Source organism: Urocitellus parryii, chromosome 13, assembly GCF_045843805.1.
Source record: "Urocitellus parryii isolate mUroPar1 chromosome 13, mUroPar1.hap1, whole genome shotgun sequence".
Lineage (NCBI taxonomy): Eukaryota > Metazoa > Chordata > Mammalia > Rodentia > Sciuridae > Urocitellus > Urocitellus parryii.
In genome coordinates this window covers 20337276-20354848 of record NC_135543.1, presented here as the reverse complement: position 1 = coordinate 20354848, position 17573 = coordinate 20337276, and the positions used below count along the sequence as shown (strand labels likewise).

General features: G+C 35.9%; 1 protein-coding gene across 2 annotated transcripts in view; it reads right to left on the bottom strand.

The window, feature by feature from the left end:
* Mbd2 (methyl-CpG binding domain protein 2) overlaps positions 1 to 17573 on the bottom strand; it is a 72997-nt gene that overhangs the window by 44320 nt on the left and 11104 nt on the right. For both annotated transcript variants that reach the window (XM_077792261.1, XM_026409954.2), the window contains exon 2: positions 11181 to 11340. In XM_077792261.1, the coding sequence (XP_077648387.1) occupies positions 11181 to 11340 (160 nt within the window). The remainder of the gene's footprint in view (positions 1 to 11180; positions 11341 to 17573) is intronic.

The following is a 17573-nucleotide window of genomic DNA, read 5'->3' as shown; positions in this document are numbered from 1 at the left end:
GCCAGACACTGACTACACACTGAACAAGTCATGAAAAGAAAAATCAACAACAAAACCCAATAATAAAATCCCTGCCTCAGAACTTTTAATTCTGGGGGTAAGGAGAAGATAACAATTAGCAAAAGAAATTTATAGTTATCTTGGCACACAAATTCTTTAAAAAAAAATAGTTATCTCTTTCACATTAATTTGATACTGAGCATACCTTTCAAATTTAGAAAATTAACCTGTTGAGCTTTCCCAGAAGCAAAGTCATTCCTTGGCTCACCCACAGGCAGATGTGCCTGAGTAGTATTTTTAGATCAAATTAAGACTATTCTCAAAAAGCAATTCCAGATTTGCTCCAGAATACATACAACAGCCAATAGTGAATGCTATTCCATAAAACCAAATGTCAACAATGAAAAGTGCCTGGCAATCTTCCAGTTTTTACAATTTAGATAAAATTCACATATCATAAAACTTACCATTTTAAAATAGACAATTCAGCAGTTTTTCCTGTATGCACAGGGTTATACAACCTGTAGGAGACCAACCTTGCACGTGTCTGGGTCACACTCCCCAGCTGGGTGCTGAGGCGCTCAGTCACAGAAATGTGGCAGAGGCTTACCCACTCTTCTTGGGTTCGAGGGTCAGTGTCTTGTGCATGGGTGTGTCTTGCTACAGCCCCATGAGTGAAGCTATGCTCACCTGTTCCTTCGTAATATAACTCCTTGCTGTTTAGGATAGAATCTTCCATGGAAGTGCCTTGTGTGTGTCCCCTTCTCTTACTGTGCCCTTGGGTGTGGCCTACCCAGGTGTCAATCAACCTGCTGATAGTGGACATCATGCTGATAAACTCAGCCCCCTGAAACCTGACCCCTTGCCTCATTTGAATAGCTTTTCCTCAATATAAAGGGTTAGCAGGTGCTCTCTCTTCCTGCGGACCCTTAAGGTCAGAGGAACTGTCACAGAGACCCCAAAGAAAAAGGTATTTCTGTCTCTTGTGTGGTTATTTCATGCAGCCCAGTTAGCCCAGTTTAACTGGAGTGACCCTTGAGCCTTTTAGTCACGAGAACAGAAACCCGGCAGCAACCTTCATAGTTTTTGCAAAAAGTAAAGTGTATCAGGCATCTATTATTTTTGTATGGAAAATCCACTTGGTCTAATATACTAAGTAAGGAACAACATTTAAGGAGATCAATAGCATCATACTAAAAAAAAATTAATAATGGGTAGGCTACACTTTGAGCTCATTTTAAAAGGCCTATATTTACAGCTAACACAAGAGTGGAAGGCTGAAATCCACTGTCAAAAACATTTCTTGAAGAGTTCTGCTTGAAAAAAAATTTCTTAAAGAGATTTAATTATAAAGTCATCAAAGGATTTATTACAAAAGATGCCAAAGAATTTCAACCAGATATAACAGCCCTACCCAAACTAAGGTTGCTGTTGTATGGAATTGTCTCATTCACACCTAATTTGACACTAGCTGTATATATTTATTTGACAGTAAAGCCCAGGCCCTCTCAAAAGGATTTATTACACTTGGATATGTTTGAGGCACAAAAAGTCATGTATAACTAGTTAGAATCAATAAATTGATTTTTTAAAAAAGAAAATATTTTTTAAAAAGTGCTATTACATGTTAGGTGCTCTGCCATCCAGCCCTTCCCATTAGTCTCATTTTGTCTTAAACTTACAGATGTTAAGTGGTAGATATCATAATTAAATGCAGCCTTTCAGTAAAGACTTATTAAGCCAAGAATGGAGTAATCTGTATTATCTGCCTCAAATTTAATAATGTAAAAGAAATAATATCAAGATTTGGTCCATCTATTACTATTTAACATTCAAAGTTATGCTTATAGATAAACATGACCAGCATATTCTTCTGAATCACGCAGCCAGCCCTACACAAGTGTCCCGTGGGAAAATAATCCAGTGTCCAGATGGTGTTTTTTTGGCAGTCACTGTCAACCATAGTGTTATTATATTATGAAATAATAGGAAATAAAGAATACAAAGAATCTAAAGCTCAGCACATTGGCAAGAGATTAAGACATCAAAACAAGCACTGTACATTGCATGAGGCACACTGAATTGCTCCCTGGAGAACCAAGGTTCATAAAAAATATGTTCCTCAATTCTGAATCCGAAAAGTTTCATTGTAGGTAACAAATCATAGTAACTGACTGCTGTATAGCTAAGAAAATAATCTAGCACACTGGTCTACACAAAGGGAACCAGTATGATGATTAACACCTTGGTGAAAAGTACAAAGTGTAAGGTCAACCAACAGGATGACGAGTTAAGTCACAGACAAAACAGATTACCCTTTAGAGTTGAACAGAAAGTTTAACTGGTAAAGATAATATCAACTTGGAGATGAATAAGAGCCAACCAACCTTGGATACTAATAAACTTTAAAGAGAATCAAACTTGCCCAAAATGGTGACCTATTCTCCTTCAGAGATTTAGCAAAAAGTGAAAGGAGCCCCCACGTCACTGTGTAGTTTTATTACAGATCACCATATAAAAAGCTAAGAATGAAGGCAAGAGCAAAGCCACAAAGCTAGTGTCATGGAGCTCAGTGTGCCAGACAGGTCCTAAGTACATAAGAAGATTCGAGAATGCCACTCTCAGAATAACCAAAACTAATCCCATCACACCTTACATTTCTGCCTACCCAAGTAATAATGAGATGGCCTCACTTCCTCATTTCTCAGATCACATACATCATCACCCACCACTCATCCATATTTTCTGTACATCTACCTCAGACTTCCATGGCTCTCAAATTTCCCCTCCCTGTGATATAGCTCCAACCCAGGGCCTACGAATAGGCAAAGTGCTCCACCACTGAGTTATACTCTGCACTCCCTTTCTCTTTTGATCCATTACGACCACACATCTAAGGGGCAGGAAGTGGAAAAGGTTTCCTTCCTTTCTCTCCATTACTACTTTCAAATCATTTCCCATTTTTGCTCCTTCAAAAACACCAGCTTTTGTAAAGCCCATATAGCATTTAGCTACCCTCTGCCCCTCCTGTTTTCTCCATCATTTGTTAAGACATTTTTTTTTCCCAGTCATCCAATCAATCCCAATATTTGTCCTCAGGGACCTAAATACTCATGTGGACAACTTACCCAACATCATGAGTCTTTTGACTTTCTCTATCTAATCTTGCTTACCTAATACAGTCACAGGCTTGTCAATGCTAGTAACTGTACCATCTCCTCTAATGAAGCACCAATTCTCTGATTTCCACTACCTTCCCTTGCAGCTCACTTGGTACTTTTTTCATTTTTTGACCCTCATATACAACTATTGTCCATTGGCCATCCTATTTTCTCACTGCTGTTTACCCCTTTCACGTTTTTCCCTACCTAGCACAGGTTGCATGTTCCCATCACGATCATTACACTGCAAAAATGTTTGGCTTTCTTGACTTCCATGGTTTTTTCACTGATGCTATCCATTTACTCAGAGATTAACCAAAGCAGCATCTCTTTTGTCTACCACCTAGTAATTTTCCCACTACTGAAGAAAATTTATTAAAATAATTGTCTACATTAACCAATTTTATCTCCAATTTACTTTACCACCCAATCCAATCTGCCCTCTGTTCCCACCAAAACTGTTCTTGAGCAAATTTCATGTTCTCAAACTCAATGGAAATTTCAGTCTTCCTCTACTTAAACTTTCAACAGCAATAACTTTAAAAAAAAAAAAAAAAAAAAAAACACTCTCCTCTCGGAAGTCTCTCCTTTTCTCAATCCCTCAATCCACTTTGCTGATTTCTTTAACCAAATCCTTAAGATTTTCTCCAGGGCTTGGTCCTGGTTCCTTTTCTATAGGTGAGTGCTTTTCTCTAACCCATTGCTCAGAATACTATCTATGCCCTAATGACTTTCCAGCTCAGACTCTCAGTTCTAATACAGTATACCCAACTGCGTACATGACACCTCCCCTTGGATATTTACTAGGCACCTCAACTTTGCACATTCAAAATGATTTTTATCAACCCATATAGTCTTTTCCTACAATGATCTCAGAAATGAAACCCTAATCCATCCAATGTGAAAATCAAGAGCTCACCTTTGAATCTTTTTGTAATGTTCCACACATAATTCATTAGCAAACCTATTAATTCTCTTTGCAAAAGAGATCTAGAATCTGTCCAGTTCTATCTCCATGGGCACCACGTGTCTAGGCCATTATTATTCCTCACTAGACAAGAGCAACTTCCTCTTCACTTCTATTGTGTCCATTTCATATCAAATTAACAGAAACCTATACTCAGTAGTGGCCCACGCTTATCAAATGCCAAAGTCAAAGGCCTAATCTGATTTACAGCAAGTGACTTGGTCCCTTGCCTATTCACTCACATCATCTGACAAGGCCTTGCTCCTTCTACTTTAAAGTCAGTGGTTAATGTTTTTTCAACTTCATTCCTTTAAGATTATGATGAAGATAAACTCCCCTAGAAAAATGCAAACAAAAAAAAATACTACACACAATTCAAAGGTTTTGGGGTTTTTTTGTTTGTTTTGTGATGGGGATTGAACCCAGCCCTATTTTGTATTTTATTTAGAGAGAGGGTCTCAGTAAGTTGCTTAGTGCCTCCCTTTTTCTGAGGCTGGCTTTGAACTTTAGATCCTCCTTCCTCAGTCTCCCAAGCCACTGGAATTACAGGTGTGTGCCATGGCACCCAGCAATTCAAAGATTCTTAGAGGTCTTCCTGAGGCACAGACTCTCAGGTTAGAACTTCTACCACACACTTCTCTATTGGTTCCTTAAAATCTGATCTTTCGAGCTTTAAAAGAAAAAGAATATGTTCCGTATTGTAAACATGTTCCTTATTGTACATTCTCTTCTGAATATTGTCCTATCTGTTGCTCAAGCTTCCTAAGAGAATAATCTAACCATTTTTATGGAAAAGGGTTTTTTGTTTTGTTTTGTTTTTAAAAAAAGGCACATATATAACATTTGCAGCTGCAAAGCTCTAAAAATAAAGAAACCAAAAACTCATTAACAATAGTTTCCTTAAGGCAGAAGGACAGGTTACTAAGAGATAGGAGAGGGAGAAAGGCATTTTCCACTGAAAATCCTTTTCACTATTTATGTACATTATTTCACTAAATAATAACAAATCAAAATTTTAAAACTTTTATAAAATCAAGAACATTTCGTTTCTAATTTCTCATCTCCCAGAAACTTTCTGGCACCGAAAATATGATTTCTGATCCCTCAGTCTATTGACGAAGGATTACACAAAGGTCACCAGTTCCCTTCTAATTTTTTTTAAACATTTCTTTAATTGTAGATGGACACAATACCTTTATTTTATTTACTTACTTTTGTGTGGTGCTAAGGATCAAACCCAGTACCTCACTCATGCTAGGTGGGTGCTCTACCACTGAACCACAATTCTAGCCCCTCCTTTCTAATTTTGAAACAAAGTCTTATCCTCCTTGATCACTCCATGGCATTTACCAAAACTCTTTTCTAGGATTTTGTTATACCACATTCTCTTGATTCTGGAAGGTACTTCTCACTCCCTACAAGATTATTTCATCTTGTGAATACCTTTCTTCTCTTTGTACCTACACTGGAAAACCAATGACAAACCAAAGGATAAGAATTCTAAATCCCTGGGGATCCCCCAAGACTCTTTTGGAAACACAAATACAAAATTATTTTAATTCAATCTTCCTCCTCTATCCCCAAACTTGTTCTTCTTCCTTTACCCTTATCCAGTCCTGCCCAACAAGTGACTAACTTGATCAGTTTCAAAATACCGAAAGCCTACTATCTTATTAAATGAAGTTTATTCTACTGGCTGGAGAGTCCAAATAGCACGGTGCTAGGTGAAGGCACTCTGCCTGTGTCACAATATGACAAAGCAGCAGTCCACAAGCAAAAGGACTGTGCAAACAGGGAAGCCAGACACCAGGCATGGGCCAGGCTCATTCTTTTAATACCAACCCATTCTCGCCAAGGGTGGTGGTGCACAACTGTAATCCCTGCTGGGATTACTCAGGAGGCTGAGTCAGGAAGGATGGCCAAGTTCAAAAAGGCAGCCTCAGCAATTTAGCAAGGCCCTGAGCAACTAGGCGAGACCCTGTCTCAAAATTTTAAAAAAAAAAAGGGGCAGGGTGGGCAGGGGATATGGCTCAGTGCTTAAGCACCCCTGGGTTCAATCCCTGTTACCAAAAAAAAGTAACAACAACCCATTCTCTTGAGAATTGGGATAAGACCCAATGCATTCCACAAGACCAGATTAATGCCTTCATGAGAATAGAGCTCCATCATCTTATTGCCTTCCAGGAGGCCTCATCTTTTTTTAAGATTCCACCACTTCAAAACCGTTATTGTGGGGACCAAGCAACTAGCACATGAACCTCTATGAGGCAAACCACATTCAAACCATGGCAATGAACAAACTAAGAATTTTAGCAGATATCAGCAAAATTCCCTCTCTATAATCTTAATCATCAGGTACCTTGAGTCTCCCACTTCCACACCTCCTGCTACAACATTAATTCAAGCCATCATTACTTTTCTGAACTATAACAGTCCAAGTAATCCACTTCCAGTTTCATTCCTTCTCAAATCCAGTCTCCACAGTTCATTCCACTCTATATCTATCATCCAAATCTAATTTTATCACCAACAACTAAGTTGGTATTTTTTTTTTCAAACTGCACAGGTTTGTCCCAAGATATATCTGAGCTCCCTAAAAAATTTTACTTTTATTAGTTTGTGAAAATAATTAAAATAAGCATCTTTTAAATGGTTGACAACTTAAGGTACAGTCATATATAATCCACCTCACACCAAGATAATTCATGAAAAATGAATAAGAGATTTAAAAAATTGATTCCATTCAAAAGAATATGTTGTTTTGTTTTTCTAAATACATGTGATGAAAGAACTGTCTTCCAAGCTTGTTATTCCAAGCTGTTAGTAGGACTGTCAAGCCAAAATCAAAATTGTTCTGTACCATATTCATATCATAAGCAATTTGTAAAATACATCATAGGTCACACTAATGTTAGAGAACTTCATTATTATTAGTTTTGTCATTTTAATTTATAAAATTTTCATGTTGTCAAGAGCTGGAAACACAAGGAATTTGGTCTATATTTACACATCTGAAACATTAAAATAAGAATTTCTAGCAATAAAACCAAACTACTTTAAGTTCCCTAAACATGTCTTGATCCAGAACCACTATACTCTTCTTTATACAATCCTACAGTGTTTCAAATTAAATTTTCTTAGAAACTATTACCTTGCTTCTAATCTCCATTTTCTTCCTAAAATATCAAGTCTTATTTCTGAAAACTTGAAACATTTCCTCTTTGAAAAATCAAAACCTGCATAAATGCCTACACATTATTTGGCTTTTGGAGAGAAGAGTATATTGCTTTATTCACACTGAGAGGCAAAGCCCTAGAAGTGTGCTCTATAATACTGTTGCCATTAGGCACATGTGGCTATTTAAATTTAAAGAGAACACTAAAAATACAGTTTTTTAGTCACACTAACAGTGTTACTCAAAGTCACGTGTGGCTATGGCTATAAGATTTCCATCATCACAGAAAATTCCACTGGATACGATACTCTATAACTTCTTCTTGGAATATGCTCTTAAAAAGCTGCTAGTGACTTTGAATACCATTTCTGAGTTGATGACCTTGAAATCTTTCTGTAGTTTTTTTATTAACCCAATGTAATATCATCAGGAACTTACTTGAGAGTTCAACCCACTTTGTCAGTTGGTGAGACAGGAATTACCTAGAAATAATTATAGCCTTGGCAACAAGATCAATAAGACATAACATAATCAAGAACGGAATTGATTTTCAGGGTAAAGTTAAGATTGAGTTTCAGACAAGTAGAAATGGATACTGAAAAACAGTAATATCTATTAACCAAAAAACAATGCCCATTTCATCCCACTCACCCATCCTAAAATAATTAAAACACACTCTGCAAGATCTTCAAAAGTTATCTTTCCAATCACGCTTCAAAATATTACTAATCACCAGTAAACTCACCTTTGATAATGGAAGATACATTAAGATCCTGGCTTATAATTAGTCAACTTAAACTGTAAGTTAGCCTGTTTCAAAGTTTATTTGTTGACTATATCTCTAATTCTTTAAAAAATTAAAAAAAAAAAAAAACCTGAAAAACAACACAATTAATGATGTGCTTGGGCTAGGCTTATAACTGTATAGGAAATCACTACCTCAGAGTTCTGTTAATAATTTTAAATCTCACAACTTTCTTTATATTGTACTATCATAATTTAAAAGACATAATTCAGTTTATTTCGCTACACATATTTTCTGTCTCATTAGAGATGTTTAATGTTGGTGTTACTCCAAAAGAGAGCTTACTTTAAAAAAAATGAAAAACTCCACTTTATGACTACGTAACTAAAATAAATTCACACACAAAAATAAGACTATGCCTCAAAAAATTCACATAGGAAGTTTCAGAAAACAATGAAAATGAAAGCCATTTCCAAAATAATGTCTGCTACATTAATTTATTTAGTACACTTTTATTACTACTATAATTTTCTAGAATTAGGTGGATATTAAATAAACATCAAACAACATTTATTAAGTACCTACCGTGTGCTAGGCTTTGGATTAAATATACAAAAACAAAAAGACATGGTGCCTGCCCTCATGGAGCTCACAGTCTAATTGAAGCAGACAAAGTCACAAATACAATGGCAAAGCATCAGGAAAGCATTATGGAAGAAGGAATTATTCTGCCTGGAGGATGCAGGGCAGGCTTCCCAGAGATGGAGACAATGGAGCTGGGCCTTGGATGAGGAGGAGTTCGCCAGATGGAAGGGAAGGGGGAAGCACATTCCAAGCAGAGGAAACAGCATATGAGCAAGCAGAATCTTGAAAGTGCATGCCATGGTGCAGGATGATGAGTGGTCCAGCGCAGCTAGAGCAGAAAGGTGCACACAAACTAAAGAGACGAATTAGTTTTGGGTTTTTAATAAACTATTAACTGTCAAGGAAGTAAATCTTCACATTATACTAAGTGTAGCTAAACTGTGATTGTGGAAACAATAGGATAATTTGAAGGCTTTCTGTTCATTTCGTAAATATTTGAGCCCCTTCCATAGGTAGAGTCTGCACTGTGATTAGAATTTCCAAAAGGCAGTTTCAGAAATATGATTCTTAATTTTCTTTTATACATTTAAGAAGCAAAATAAATCACAGCTTATAGGCATATCACCTTCACATATACATGGTCCCAACTTTTGCTAACTTGAGCTCCCTATTCTCCTACCACTATCTTTCATCCTTCTTAATATCTTCATAACTATTAACTCAAATTAACCCCATAGTTAAGCAATGCAGAAACAGTTTAATCTCCCCTTCCCATTCTGCCTCTCTAAACAAAAATGCCAATGCCCTATGGAAATCAATATAAGACATCATGTGAGACAATGTATTCTGCGCTCCATATCAATTTTTAGAAATCAACTATCATAAAACAAACTATTAAGCTGAATTATTAATAAAAATAAGTATGAAGCAAAGGCCCCATGCCCTTCCGAAAAAGTTAAAAACACAGGGAAGAAGACAGCTTAGGTCAGAAAGTTTACTACACTGGACACCAAGTAACACTGTTTGCCAAGGTAGCTTAATGCTCAGGTAGATGGCAGCTTAGAGAAGGGTCAATGGGGAAAGGAAAAGAATTAACTTAGGTTAAATCCTTGGCTAAATGTTTTTACACAAATGTCCATGTGTTTCTCACAATTATGCTAAAGGAAAATTTTTCTTACCTTGATTTTACAAATGAGAAGCCTAAAGCGCTCAAAAGTTAAGAAAGTTGCCTAAGCCTGTATCTACCAATAAGGAACAGAGCCAGTCCACCAAAACATGCCTTCAGAATCCTAAGTCCTTTCTACTCTATCACACTGCTTCTGGATTCCTAAAATCCATTCAGGACTCCGAAGACTGCAGAATTATAGCAGTCACATGCAAAGAAAGAAAAAAACCTGACTTCTCCCTCCATTTCTTTCAAACCAGTGGTGTGACATAATGTGGTTATAGAAAAACAATTTAACAACTGATAATCAACTTATTAAAATCATCCACTTAGGCATCCACAATGGTGACTTTAACTTCAACTCCTGGCTTACTGATGGAAGTAATCTGGTTAAACAATATCAGTAAAGGTTGGAGGTATCCTCAGCGGCAGAGTGCTTCCCCAGCATGTGTAACAACACCCTGGGTTCAATCCCAGCACCAGAAAAAATAAAAACAAGAAAAACAATCTCATAAGTACTACACAAGGCAATGGGCAACTTGTGGGTTTTATGTTTATAGTTGCTCTTGAAGAAAAAGAAAAATATTGGGTTTTTGAATATAATTTAACTGTTTACATTGCTATACAATAAACCATCAACCAACAGCTCAATAAAATTCAGAGCTAATGGAAAAAAAACTGCAATCACAGTTCTAGGATGAGATTATGCCCAAGAGTCAACATCTTCCAAAAGTCAATATAAAATTGCCCTTCCTCAAACTTTGAACCTGAAAATTACAATTATGAAGTATGTGGTAAGGATATTTCCACACATTAAAATTTTTCCTCTTTTTAGGCAATAAGAATTTTGCTGGGCATTTTTGTGGTTTTTTGTTTTGTTTTATTTGTTTTTGTAGTACTAAGGATTGAGCCCAGGAGAACTCTACCATTAGGCTACATCTTCACCTTTTTCTGTTTGTTTTTGAAACAAGGTCTCACTAAGTTGCCTGGAACTTTCAATCCTCTTATCTAAGCCTCCTGAGTTGCTGGGATTATAGGTGTGGGCCATTGCACCCAGTTTTTTTTTAAAAAAAAAAAAAGTGGACAATTAATACTAACAAAGAAATCTTCTGTAAATAGAATCCAAATGGATCAAAAGGTGTAATATATACTGGCCTAGAGAAATACTGAAATGTTTTCTACTTTGCATGATGTACTTAGGTTCTCTCTGTGTAGGTACTGCTGAATAACAGGAAAATAATCAATTTATAAGTCAAAGAGTTTTGCTGGGAGAGGAGGGAACAGAGGTTCAGATGGCCAAAATTTCAGTCATTAATACAACATAAAATACTCTTTGGGGAGCATATGAAATAGCATATAGGTACAATAATAAATTAACCAACCTTATTTTGATTAAGAGGATCATTCCGCAGTCTCTGTTTGTTCTTCTGTAATTTACTAGGCATCATCTTTCCAGTTCTGAAGTCGAAACTACTGAGGTCAACCGTATTTCCCAGGTACCTTGCCAACTGAGGTTTGCTTCTGAATTTCTTCCCACTTGGACTAGAAGAAAGATAAAATTAATTGTAAAAAAGCAGTAGTAATAGATATCTATATAAGTCTTTCCTTCATACTTTCCTTTCTGCCCCCAACGTTGCTACATTAAAAAAAAAATTTTTTTTAAGAAACTTTCTAACTTCATTAGAAAAAGAGACAATGTGTCATCTAATATAACACTCTCTTAGATGCACCACTGGGGCATATAACAGATGTTGCTACAGATTATCCCACTAGTCACTCACCTAGTAACTGCCAGAGAACCCAAAGAAGCTGCATACATAGAACAGCATGCACAATGCAAATTGTCTTCAAAATTACAAACTTACTTTTCAACTTAACTTCTGAAAATGCTGGGGTTTTTTTCAAAAGTATTTTATACACACACACACACACACACACACACGCACACACTATACACACACAAGTATAACCAGTATACACACACACACACACACACACATATATATGTGTGTGTGTGTGTGTGTGTGCCAAGAGCAATCAGAAAAAAAATTCTGATCAAATTCTGAAATCAATAACCCTTTTTAAACACTACTCACAACCTCAAAGACTCCATATTGTCTGATCTGAGCATATAACATTTATAATAGGAAACCCTTGAATTTTGACATTTTAAATGTTCCTAGTATAATTATTAAAATGACCAAAAAAAAAAATCTCAGGCCAACATCTGTTTATACAATGCTGACATTAGTTTTGCTAGCCAAATTCCTATCTTGGGAGTAAGAAATATTGCCAAAACTGGAAAACTATAGAAGTGTCAGAATTATGAGGAAAACTAATCATTCCTGAAGTTTTTCTTGTAAGAAATTAATCTGGAAGAAATTTTTTATAGAAAGAATGCCCTCAAAGTCTTATCTAATAAATTTCCTGAACCAATTGTATAGTCATTGTGATAAATCACCAGAAAAAAAATTGTGAGAATTTCAGAAAAACTCTAAAAGAAGTCAGCATATCTTATTTAAAAACTAACCTTGTACCCACTAATCACTATAAAATAAAGTCAACAGAAAGACAAAAACAAAAAAACTCTGAGAAATCAACAATAAAATATTCCCCTGGAACAATAAAACAACTCTTTGGGTCAAGTTTAAACCAGTATACACCACTTGTCACATTCTACAGTATTCTGTCATCACAAACTTTAAGACAAATGAAGATCTTATCAACATTGCTTTTCCACAATCCCATGACTAAGTATTCCTGATACCAAATTCAAGATCTATAGAATTCAGTTAACAGATAAAAGATAACAAGGGCTGGGAGTGTAGCTCAGCAGTAGAGCTCTTGCCTAACGTGTAAGGCTCAAGGTTCAATCCCCAGAACTGCAAAATAAAAACAATAAAAGCAGATGGAAATAAAAAACAGAACATAATGGAATAAAACAAAGGAAGTAACATCCAAAATACACCAAGGGGCAGAATACAGGATCATATATAGCAAATTTCTAACATTAATTTCCAAAATGTTCAGTAACACAAAATAGCAAATAGCTTTCAATATTGTCTAAAACTTGAATCATCTCTGCCCACCACATACTTCTACCCCAAAACCTCATCTTCTGCATTCTCATCTATCAGCAGCATCAATGTCCACCCAGTACCTAATCCTCCAATCTAGACAGCCACATCACAATTCTTCACTGTTCCCCTCCATCAGCCACATAACCAGTACCAAATTCAAGTTCTAAATGTTCAGAGACTCCTCAGCGCTGACAAAATAGTTTCACATCCTTAATAAGACTTTTAAAAGTTTTTAATATTTACTTCCCAGATTCTTTTCCTACAAGCCTTGGTGCTGTGATTCTAACAAAGTCACCAAAATATGTCATACACCTTTGTTGTTCCAATCATGCCAACATGTCACCTCTCCTCATAAGCCTTCTATTACTCTCCAATTCAAGTTTAAAATAATTTTACTAACCTCTGCAATACTTATTTGTTTGTTTATTGGTACTGGAGATTGAACCCAGGGGTGCTCAACCACTGAACTACATCCCTTTTTACATTTTATTTAGAGACAGGATCTCAATGAGTTGACTTGGGCCTCACTAAATTACAGAGGTTGGCTTTAACTCAAAATCTTCCTGCCTCAGTCTCCTGAGCCACTGGAATTACAGGTGTAAGCCACCACACCCAGCTCACAAGTCTATTTCATTACAATCTCTATACATTTCCTAAATGAGTCCAACAACCAGAAATTATGTCACATTTTTTAAATTTTTTTTAGCTCTCAATGGATTTTTATTTATTTATATGTGGTGCTGAGAAATGAACCCTGTGCCTCATTTCACACATGCCAGGCAAGTGCTCTACCCCTGAGCCATGACCCCAGACCCTGATGCCACTTTTTGAAACCCTCAAACATCATACGCAAGATAGTACTGAACAAGGTAACTTTCTGAGAGCAAGAAACCATCAACTGAATAAGAAAGGATGTGGTTTTCATTTGCAGACACAATGAAATGATAAACACCATGCTTACTTAAACATTACTTTGCATGAAATTTTGAAAATTAAACTGGAAAATATTTTTATGGTTAGTATGTTATACTTCAAAAGAAATAGAATAGTAATAAAAGATCCAAACGAATTTGAAGTTGGTGAAAATTTCTCTGCTCTTAGGTCACTTATATAATTATTATTTTAATTAAGCTAGACTACTCACGTAGCCTTTATAATCAGATGTTCAAATTACTAGTAAAGAGGATTCTGATAAACTGTTCAATATGCTTCAAAAATAAAAACAAAAAAATCTCTCCACAAAATAAAATGACAAGTTTCAATCAGGTTTCCCTCAAAAGATCTCTGTAGTGCAATAAAAAGGTGAGCTCAGGAGTAGACCCTGATTTGACTGACAAATTTTCCAGAAGGAAACATTCAGGCAGCAACTTTTGCCAAAAAGATAAGCACTACTGATTTTGGCATGTAGTTGTAATAAGTAATTTTTTTACGTAACAGCTGAAATGTCAAGTACCTATTGCATCTGAAACCCTACTAGAGCCTCACTACTACACTGCTCTATGGAACAAAAATCATGTGAGAAATATCCATTTTCGACACCTCTCCCTCAAGCCAAGAAAATGTAAATAGGTACCTAAGAAATCCACAAGCTATATTGGGCTGGGGCTGCAGCTCAGTTGTAGCTTAGCACCATGCATGGCCCTGGGTTGGATCTTCAAAGTCAAAAAGACAAGCAAAGGTGTATTAATGAAATGTGATTCCATAAATCAAGGACCAAAATTAGTAGTTTAACATGGCTTAAAATCATTCCAATGTTTACTATTTTTTAAAATATCAAGGCATTATTTTTTAAAAAATGCCTGACATACTACACAAATAAATTATTAATGGAAAAAAAAAGGTTCAAGTCAAGTTTTAACTACTGGCATATCCAAAAGCATTTGACTATCAACTGACAACTAGTACATTCCTACTCATTCTGAATTACTACCTCCTATGACTAAAAAATAGAATTCTATGAAGCATTTGTATTTGGACAGCTATAGTAATTTGTCATGCATTAAATGCTGTCTTCAGGAAAAAAAAAATACAGAACAAGCCAGGCATGGTGGCACATGCCTATAACCCCAGCAACTCTGAAGGCTGAGGAAGAAGGATCCCAAGTTTGAGGCCAGCCTCACCAATTTAGCAAGACCTCTCTCAAAAAAATAAAAAGGACTGGGAATGTAGTTCAGCAGTAAAACACTCCTGTGGCTCAATCATCCCCAGTACCAAAAAAAGAAAAAAAGAGAGAGAGGAGAAGGAGAAAAAACAGAACTAGCCATCCTCTCTTCTATGACTACTCTAACTTTTGTTCAGTTCTTTAAGAAGAGTCAGCCTAGCTTCCCCAAGAAATGTTAAGACCAGAGACCTTGCTCTGAAGGAGATGAAGACAAGCAACAGAATACAAGACTCAGGGTACAGTTCAAAAATAAATCTACCCATGAGATACAGACCATCTGCATAACTGCAGACTGACCCTGGAAGTCAAAAACTGAGGACATAAGCTCTGGTCTGACCCAGACCGATTAAGTTACCACCCAACTGCCCTCTAAGATGACTGTTCTAGGTCCCAATCTCAGAAACACCAGGACTTACAAAAGTGACTGTTACTTATTCTTAAAGTATCAATTCATAATGTGAGGAAATTATTTTTTTAAGTCTAGTAGTTTGGTGAAGGATATTAGTCATTTTCAGCTTTCTCTGCCCAAAGTGATTACTTCTAATCCCAGTAATAAAATACTGTTTCACTTTCAACCACATAGAAAAATTCCCTGTCAACTGCCCTTTTGATATGCCATTCCTGAACTAACACCTTTGTGATCACACCTTTAATTTCTGCTACCCATTATTAAAATACCCTAAAGACAAGGACTAATAGAAAATCAAAATTGAGTTGTATTTTTCCAGTTCATATAAGAACACTGAGCCTTGCTTCATTTCAATTAAACTGTTTAAAGCAATTCTTTTTTTTTAAAAGAGACAGAGAGAGAGAGAATTTTAATATTTATTTATTTTTTAATTTTCGGCGGACACAACATCTTTGTTGGTATGTGGTGCTGAGGATCAAACCCAGGCCGCATGCATGCCAGGCGAGCGCGCTACCGCTTGAGCCACATCCCCAGCCCTGTTTAAAGCAATTCTTAAACCCAACTCCATCTTAGGGTATCTTTATAAATACAAATTCTCAAAAAGAAATTTTATCTGATGTCAAACTTTCAGATCTAAAAAAATGCAACCAAGACACCAGAATACTTAAACTAGTCACCTTAATTTAGTGGTATTCATACTTTTTAATCACACTGTGGACTTACCTGTCTTCATCACTGCCTGAGCTAGACAACTAAGTTGCCAGATGTATGACATAAAAAATATATCTTCAGAAGACCTGCTTTGTGTATGTGAAATGACAGTCTTCAACTATCCCTTTAACATAAAAGTTCCAACACTAAAAATTCTACAGCATCGGAAATTTGAGACTAAAGAAACATCAACTTTCTAATTTTTTTAACCTTTTTATGTTTTAAGCTGTACTTGTTAGCTTACAAGTTAACTGTTCAAATAAAAGATTTCCCTAACTTTTAACTAATAATTGGCTCCAGAAATCAAATTTTAGTAGACATGAAAAATATGAAATTAGAATAATCTTTTTGTACTAAAGTACAAAAGCTATAATTAGAAAAACTATCAAATCAATAAAAGAACAGAAATCAAAATCAAAACACAATGAAAAAAACTAAAATATCATCATTCCCCTCTTCACAACTCTTTTCCTCATGACCTTTAAATGTACATTTTAAAATAGACCATCCTAAGCCCCCTTTTTATTATGTTTCTGACATATTTCTATTCTTATATTGTATGATTTATCTTTTTTTTTTTAAAGAGAGAGTGAGAGAGGAGAGAGAGAGAGAGAGAATTTTTAATATTTATTTTTTAGTTCTCGGCGGACACAACATCTTTGTTGGTATGTGGTGCTGAGGATCGAACCCGGGTCACACGCATGCCAGGCGAGCACGCTACCGCTTGAGCCACATCCCCAGCCCCAGTATGATTTATCTTATGTCATTTCTACCTCCCATGTCAGATCAGTTATTAAATAATCACCCTGGGCCCATTCCTTATTTCCATTGCCACTGCCCAGTACATGTCTTTATCATCTCAGATCTAAATAACCATGACAGACTAACTGATTTGATATTTGCTAGACTCTTCCCATTCTTAGCTATCCTAAAATACCACTTTGATCACAGTTCCTCTTTAAAAGCCTTCAATGTAAATTTGATTTTAAAAATGTAGGTATAATCTGTATTGTAGTTTTCATGTTATCAGTTAAAATAAATTTAATTTTAAAATAAAATAATCCCATAAATATGTACAATTTTTATATATTGATTAAAAATTAAATTTCTAAAAATAGGCACAGAGTTGCACACCTACAACCACAGCATTTTGGGAAACTGAGGCAGAGGGATCCTAAGTTCAAAACCAGCCTTAGCAACTTAGAGAGACCTGTCTCAAAGTAAGAAATTTTTTTAAAAGAGCTGGGGATGTAGTTCAGTGGTAGAGTAACCCTGGGTTCAAACGCCAATACTGCAAATAATTAAATACGTTCAAGGAACTTCACCTCATTAGCAAAAGGAAGCCAAATAGCAATTCAACTGAGATCCTTTTCCATCTGGCATCCTTTTTACCATTCAACCCTACTTTCCACTT